Source organism: Heloderma suspectum, chromosome Z (assembly GCF_057233095.1).
Source record: "Heloderma suspectum isolate Gila_16-S chromosome Z, 16-S_ref, whole genome shotgun sequence".
Taxonomy (NCBI): Eukaryota; Metazoa; Chordata; class Lepidosauria; order Squamata; family Helodermatidae; genus Heloderma; species Heloderma suspectum.
This window is the reverse complement of record NC_139476.1, coordinates 15,794,736-15,802,316: the sequence shown is the minus strand read 5'-3', so window position 1 is coordinate 15,802,316 and position 7,581 is coordinate 15,794,736. Positions and strand designations below refer to the sequence as shown.

The window sequence follows — 7,581 nt, the reverse complement described above, 5'->3', positions numbered from 1 at the left end:
CGCTGTTCTTTTAGGGAGGAAAACAGAAGCAGAACCCCGCTCAAATGGACCGGGGTGGACAGAAGCGAGATGCAGCAGCAAAAAAGGCAAAGGCACTTTTAGGTTGCATCAGTAAAAGTACCGTTTAAAAACCACAGGAAGAAAGAGTTCCACTCTACTCTGGGAGACCTCGCCTCAAATACTGTGTCCGGTTCTGGAAGCCACACTTGAAGAACGGTTCAGATCAATTGGAATAAGTTCAGAGAAAGGCAACAAAGATGATCAGGGGACTAGAAACTAAGTCCCATGAAGACCAATGGTGCCCTCAAGTTTCCTGAAAAACAAACCAAGGCAACCGGTTCTGGGGCCAAGCTCTCCAAAGGAGCCCGCCCTGAAATCCCAGCTGTGGCTCTTGGCTCCAGGGAGGCAGAAAAGGCAGCAGCTCGAGGAATTCAGGGGCGGTGGGACAGAGGCCGTCCCAGGGAGCGGAAAGCATGGAGGCGGGTGTGGGTGGGAGGCAGTTTGCAGGGGGGGGATGTCAATTCCGGGGGCCCACTTTGGAATGCAGCCGCTCTCCGCCTTCCTGAGCACCCACGCAGGGGTGAGCCCGGAGCCAGACGCATGTGGGGTGTGGGGAACAGACAGGCCGTGATTAAGTGGGGAGGGCCTGCGACCCATGGGGCCGTTGTGGAGGGTTCGGCTTGGCTGTGTCCAGTTCTCACTGGGTGGCAGCTGTTTCCAGCTCTGGATTTTGCAGCGGGCGCCCACCCTGTCATTAGCTGGAAGGGCCGGGGAAGGGAGAGGGCAGGGAGGGGCAGGGCAAAGGCAAGGAGGGGTGCCAGGCCAAAGCAGGGGAAGCTGGGGGAAGGGAAGGCGGCCCGCGGGCGGGAAGGCCGGATGGCTGCCCACCCAACCCCTGTGGGAGAAACCACCAGAAGGCGGAGGCCTGGCGTGGAACAAAGAGGAGGCCAAATGGCACTCAGCAAGCTCACGCCACCGGGGGGGAAAGCCAAGATGGTAAAATGCGAGGAAAACCAGGAGTTCATATCTCGAGTTGCCTCTGCAGCCGCCCTGGTGGTCCCCTCGGTGCCCCCGAACAGGTCTGGAAGTAAAACCACCGCCCGTTTTGCCAGCGACGCATCGCTGAAGTTGGGCGGTGAGTTCGGTGGCACGGCTGTCGGGGGGTGCGGCCCCTGGTGAGGTTTGTGTGGGGGGGGGATGCACTCCTCCAACCCACAGACGTTGCACACCCTTGCTCTAGCCCCAGAACTTGTTTTTCAAAAAGAGAAAAACTGCTGCGCATTGCTCTCACAACTGCCTGTGGGACTGAGGAGAAAGGCTCCCAAGGTCAGTGCACCTTCAGCCTGGGTCTTTTGTCTTTTTAGGATGGCTTCTGTCCCAAAGAGGCATGTGCTAGAGAAGAGCCCCCCCACCCCCCAGAGGAGATGTGCCACATGTTCATCTAGGAGGAGGATGGGAGCGTCGTTTGAATTTCACCTGCATTTGAGACCCAAACATCTCAGGCCAGTTCTGGGCGCATGAGAGCACATGTACGTGCGAGAGGCGGGACCAAGTATACGCACACATACCCTTGTGGCCGAGACACGTTTCGGTGTGCAAATGTGCCAGGGGGTGCGAACGCATTGGTGCCCAAGGGCATGAGACACAATCTCTTACCGCCGTGGTGACCGGTGCATGCAAAGATGGGCTAAAAGGGTTTCCGCATGAGCATGAATGTGCGCTGAACACCTTTTCATGCTGCCCTTCCTCTCAGGAGCTCAGGGGGCAATCAGCAGTCCCCTCCCGGCCTCATTTTGCCCTCACGAAAACCCTGAGGAGACTAGGAAAAGAAAGCAAGCTCCCAGCCCACGGTCAGCTTCATGTACGGGTGGGGACTTGAACTCACATGTCCCTGGCCCTCACTTGGCGCTCTAACCACTGCACTTCTCCAGTTGCACGCGCATAAGGGGAGCCATGGTGGGGTTTATTTTGGGGTGGGAGATACAGAGGAGAAAGAGAAAGAGAGAGAATCCTGTGCTATCCAGGGTGGTGAGAAGTGAACGGACACATTCAAGGACTCATGTCACACAAAGGCTCCTTTCAAGGCTGCCCCCCCCGCCGGCAGGAGAGGAGGGGGGGGCAAGGTCAGGCCTGGGGGTGACCTTTAGCCATGCAGGTATAAATAGAAAAAAGGGGGGGTGAAGTCCCTTGGCTGTTGAGAAAAGGGCAGACCTGGAACAAGAAAGCCCGGCACTGTATCTCTCTTCCCCCTACATTGGTTGAAGTGCTCTTGCCTGTGTGCGCCCCCACCATTCCTCCCTGCCCGCCCGCCCCCACTCTTTCCACCCCAGTGTCAGCTTTCACGGATCACCAGAGGGCAGAAAGGAAAGAAAGAAAGAAAAAAAAGGCCCAGTGGTAAAATGAACAGCCGTGGCATTCTGCCCAGGGAGAACTGGACCCGCCTGAACCCGTCGGCCTAGCGTGTGGGAAGGGCCCCGGGGATGCCGCCAGCTTGGGCTGGGATATGCGGCGAGCCCCATGAAGGTGCTGGTGTGCACATGGGAGGAGGAGGTGGGGGCAGGTTCAGACGAATGTGCCCCAGTTTGCAGGGTGGGGGTGGGCGGTCTTGCATTACCAGGAGAATGGAAGGAAGGAAGTAAAAGAAAGAGGATGAGAAAAAGAAAAGAAAGAAAATTAAGAGGATGAGAAAAAAAAAGAAAAGACACCAAAAGAAAGAGGATGAGAAAAAGAAAAGGAAAAGAGAAAAGAAAGTAAAAGAAAGATGAGAAAATGAAAGAAAAGCTACCAAATGAAAGAGGATGAGAAAAAGAAAAGGAAAAGAGAAAAGTAAAAGAAAGATGAGAAAAGGAAAAGGAAAAGAGAAAAGAAAGTAAAAGAAAGATGAGAAAATGAAAGAAAAGCTACCAAATGAAAGAGGATGAGAAAAAGAAAAGGAAAAGAGAAAAGTAAAAGAAAGATGAGAAAAGGAAAAGGAAAAGAGAAAAGAAAGTAAAAGAAAGATGAGAAAATGAAAGAAAAGCTACCAAAAGAAAGAGAATGAGAAAAAGAAAAGGAAAAGAGAAAAGTATAAGGATGAGAACAAGAAAGAAAAGACACTAAAAGAAAGAGGATGGGAAAAAGAAAGGAAGTAAAAGAAAGATGAGAAAAAAGGAAGAAAAGAAAGCAAAGTAAAAGTATAAGGATGAGAACAAGAAAGAAAAGGAGAAAGAAGAGAGAAAAGAAGAGTAAAAGAAAGAAGAAGAGAACAAGAAAGAAAACAAAGAGAAGGAAAAAGAGAAAGAAAAACATAGAGACAAAGGAAGAAAAGGACAAAGGGGAAATAAAAAGGAAGTGACGAAAAGAACGGAAGAAAAAGCGAGGAAGAAGGGCAGCCGCTCCCCGAGGCGTGCAATCGCGTCTTGAGCCCGGCCCTGCGGCTTCGCCCCCGCCCCGGGCCGCCCCGCCCCGGGCCGCGCGTCTCCCTAGCGGGCCTCCCCCCCAGCTCCCCACCCGCGACACAGAGCCGCCGGGCAGGCGCGGGATCCCGCGGTGCAGGCGCGCGCACAGCCCCGCCCTTCCCAGCGCGCGCGGCCGCCCCCTCCGCGCCGCCCCCCGCACGAGTCGGCCGCGCGGGGCGCCCCCCGGCCCGCGCAGCCCCCGGCCGGGCCGCAGCCCGCGCTGCAGAGAACCGCGCCGGCGCCGGCCTGCTCCTGCACGCCCGCGTGGGCAGCGGCGAGCGCGCAGGCCGCCCCCCTCGGAGCCGCTTCCCGCTTGCCCCGGCGCCGCGGCTGGCACGGCCCCCCCGAGCGCCCGGCGCCGCACGTGGGCCCCGAGGGGCGCGCGCCGGCCCCGCTCCCTCCGACGCTCGTGCCGCCCGCGCCGCCCTCCCGCAACATGGCGGCCGGCCGCCGCTCGCCACGGCAACCGCCGCGGGCCGGGACGCAGCTCCTCGCCAGGCCTCTCGCGGAGCCTGGCCGGCGGCCAGCGCGCCCTGCCTCGGCTCGCCGCGAGCCGGGCCCCGGCCCGGCCCGGCCCCGCTCCGCCCCGCCCGACGCGCGGGCCCTCCGCCAGCCGCCCCCGCGCCACGGCCGGGGCCCGGGCGAGCGGCGCCTCTGCCCCGCCCGGGCGTGTGCGCCGGGTCCCGCTCCCGCGCGGCCGCGCCAGCGGGGCGCCGCGCCCTGCCCTGCCCTGCCCCGGCCCGGGCGGCAGCTCCTCGGCCCGGCCCGGCCCGTGGGAGCTCGCGCGCAAGTCCGGCCCGGCCGCCTCTCGAGACGCGCGTCTCCGGAATTCTGCCTCGCGGGCAGGATCGCTGCCCTGCGCCCCGGCACCGAGTGTCCCCCGCCCCCGAGCAGCCTAGGGCGATCAGGAACGGGGCCGTCCCCCGCCCCCTGCTCAAGGACGCGGCACCGCGGGACAAGCGGGCTGGGCGGGGGGGTGGGGAGAACCCGGCGGAGCTCGAGGCGCCCGGCCTCGTCCGGAAGAGAGGGAGCGTCCTCGAGAGAGAGAGTTCCAACGAGAACGAGCAGAGTTCCAAAGAGAAGAGAGTTCCAAAGAGAACGAGCAGAGTTCCAAAGAGAAGAGAGTTCCAAAGAGAACGAGCAGAGTTCCAAAGAGAAGAGAGTTCCAAAGAGAAGAGAGTTCCAAAGAGAACCAGCAGAGTTCCAAAGAGAAGAGAGTTCCAAAGAGAGAGAGTTCCAAAGAGAAGAGAGTTCCAAAGAGAACGAGCAGAGTTCCAAAGAGAAGAGAGTTCCAAAGAGAAGAGAGTTCCAAAGAGAACCAGCAGAGTTCCAAAGAGAAGAGAGTTCCAAAGAGAGAGAGTTCCAAAGAGAAGAGAGTTCCAAAGAGAACGAGCAGAGTTCCAAAGAGAAGAGAGTTCCAAAGAGAACGAGCAGAGTTCCAAAGAGAGAGAGTTCCAAAGAGAGAGAGTTCCAAAGAGAGAGAGTTCCAAAGAGAACGAGCAGAGTTCCAAAGAGAAGAGAGTGTTCTTGCCCGCATTCTTTCAGGCAGGGAAGGGCAAAACGAGTTCCCCGCTGCTGCGCTTGCTCTGGCCAATGTAGGAGGTCTCCCGGTTAAAATCAGAGTACAGCAGGGTTGGAAGGAGCCTGTAAGGTCATCGAGTCCAACCCCCTGCTCAATGCAGGAATCCAGGTCAAAGCATCTCTATAGAATCATAGAATAGTAGGGCTGGAAGGGGCCTGCAAGACCATCTAGTCCACCCCCTGCTCAGTGCAGGAGTCCAAGTCAAAGCATCCCTGACAAGATGGGTATCCAGCTTCGTCTTGAAAGCCTCCAGTGTGGGAGAGCCCCCCACCTCCCTAGGGAATGGGTTCCATTTCCAGATTGCTCTAACAGTCAAGACGTTTTTCCTGATGTTCAGCCGGAATCTGGCTTCCTGCACCTTGAGCCCATTATTCCGTGTCCTGCACTCTGGGATGATCGAGAGGAGATCCTGGCCTTCCTCTCTGTGACAACCTCCCAAGTACTTGAAGAGTGCTGTCCTATCTCCCCTCAGTCTTCTCAAGGCTAAACAGGCCCAGTTCTTTCAGTCGCTCCTCATGGGCTTTGTTTCCAGTCCCCTGATCATCTTTGTTGCCCTCCTCTGAAACCTCTCCTGCTTGTCTGCGTCCTTCTTAAAGTGTGGTGCCCAGAACTGGACACAGTACTCCAGATGAGGCCTAACCAGTGCTGAGTAGAGGAGAACTAGGACTTCCCATGACTTGGAAGCTATGCTGCTATTCATGCAGCCCAAAAGAGCATTTGCCTTTTTTGCAGCCACATCACATTGTGGGTTCATATTCAGCTTGCAATCTACAACAATTCCAAGATCCTTCTCGCTTGTAGTGTGGTTGAGCCACGTATCCCCCATCTTGTCACTGTGCATTTGGTTTCTTTTTCCTAGGTGCAGAACTTGGCATTTATCCCTATTAAATGTCATTCTGTTGTTTTCTGCCCAGCGCTCCAGTCTATCAAGATCACCTTGAATTCTGTTTCTGTCTTCCAGGGTACTAGCTATCCCACCCAATTTTGTGTTATCTGCAAATTCGATAAGCATTCCCTGCACCTCCTCATCCAAGTCATTAATAATTTAATAAAGATGACCTTGCTATCTTTTTGTGGTCTTCCTGGGAGGCAGTGGGTGCAGTCCTTGGTTTTCTGCCGCCCTCACAACAACCCTGTGAAGTGGGTCAGGATGAGAAATAATGATCAGCCCAAAGTCAACCAGCAAGAGAGGGGGAATTTAAACCACGGTCTGTCTCCCCACTCTTGCTCGCACCACACCACCACGCTGCCCCTCTTCCACACTTCGTGATCCGGCCTCAGAATCCACACCCGAACTCAAGTCTGGGAAGTGTGGATGATCTAGGAGGTGAGAAAGTGCCTCTGGGCGCCATACAGTGCCTCCCTCGCCATACAGTGACTGCAGCTGCCTGTGCCATTCTCTCCCTTGCCCCAGGTACGGATGGGGGAATTTGGGATGCGCTTACAAGATCTGGAAAGTGGGAGCTTCAGGGGACCAGGAAGTGCAGGGAGAGTGGAAGGAGGCCAGAGGTGCCATTTTGTGGGCCAGTGACAAGGCTCCGAGAAATCTAATAGCTTTCGTTCCCCTGGTTTCACCTTCACAACGATGCTGTGAGGTAGGGCGAGTCTGAAAGACAGCAAGGAGCCCAAGGTCGCTTCACAGCCAAGGAAGGATCTGAATCCTGTCTTCCCAGTGGCAGTTGAACACCCCGACACACACCGTGCTGGCTCTGGGCAACAGGGTGGGATCGGGTCCCCTCAGAACCTGGAGGATTACTGGTAATGCTTGGGAGATTCTGGCATACCAAAAATTTGCCCATATTGTTCCCCTTTTCCCTCTCCCCTCCTGTCCTTCTGTTGTTTCCTTGCTCATTTAGACTGTAAGTGCTTGGGAGCAGAGACCTGCGTAAGGAAGATGCCATGTACACTGAAGGCACATCATCCGTGTAGACGTACAACCGAATTTATTTCTGGTCAGACCACTGAGATCCTCACTAGTTGGCCACTTGAGGCCAGAAAAGGCCCATTTGGGATATTCCCAGGAGCCATTTTATTCTCTCGGCACGTGCACGGGTCTGGGTGGAGCGTTGGCCCCGCAATACCAAGATGTGGCATAAAAGGAAAAGAAAAATGAAGAAATAAAAGGAATGAGATCTCTGACTCTCAGCCATGTGTACGATTTCTTGGTGGCTTCTCTTCAGCTCCTTCAGAGAATTAACAGCACAGCTTTCCAGGCCTGGGGGAAACAAACACCCCCCCCCCCCGACATCCGTTTTAGTTTAAAGTCTCAGCACCATCTACTGGCTGCTTTGGAGAGAAAATCTACCACCCTCAAGTGCACAAACTAAACAAAGGTGCAGGACGGACAAGGGCCAGGAGGCCACGTAAAGGAAGGCATGTACGCTATTATAATTATTAATAATATAAAATACATATTTCTTAAAAGACTGAAGGCAACTTACGCCATGAAAACCAGTGTGCCACTGTGGTTAGAGCGTTGGACTGCGGCTTGGGAGCTCTGGGTTCGAGTCCCCACTCGGCCATGAAGCTCACTGGGTAACTTTGGGCCAGTCTCTGGGTCTC

At 55.6% G+C, this 7,581-nt stretch overlaps 1 protein-coding gene across 1 annotated transcript; it reads left to right on the top strand.

Annotated features, from left to right (window-relative positions):
• The first annotated feature begins 993 nt into the window (after positions 1-993).
• LOC146333757 (uncharacterized) lies at positions 994-6,085 on the top strand. The gene is made up of 4 exons (XM_084825706.1): positions 994-1,175; positions 2,460-2,589; positions 3,501-4,742; positions 4,869-6,085. The coding sequence occupies exons 1-4, from the start codon at positions 994-996 to the stop codon at positions 5,034-5,036; spliced, it is 1,722 nt and encodes a 573-aa protein (XP_084681832.1). The 3' UTR covers positions 5,037-6,085.
• The last annotated feature ends 1,496 nt before the right edge of the window (positions 6,086-7,581 follow it).

What these genes read in the sequence shown, in the direction of transcription:
- LOC146333757 (XM_084825706.1), top strand. Translation starts at nt 994, where the DNA reads ATGGTAAAATGCGAGGAAAACCAGGAGTTCATATCTCGAGTTGCCTCT. An exon ending in GTCGGGGGGTGCGGCCCCTG is followed by an intron (nt 1,176 to 2,459) that starts GTGAGGTTTGTG and finishes CCGTCGGCCTAG; the next exon opens with CGTGTGGGAAGGGCCCCGGG. An exon ending in AATGTGCCCCAGTTTGCAGG is followed by an intron (nt 2,590 to 3,500) that starts GTGGGGGTGGGC and finishes CCCGCGACACAG; the next exon opens with AGCCGCCGGGCAGGCGCGGG.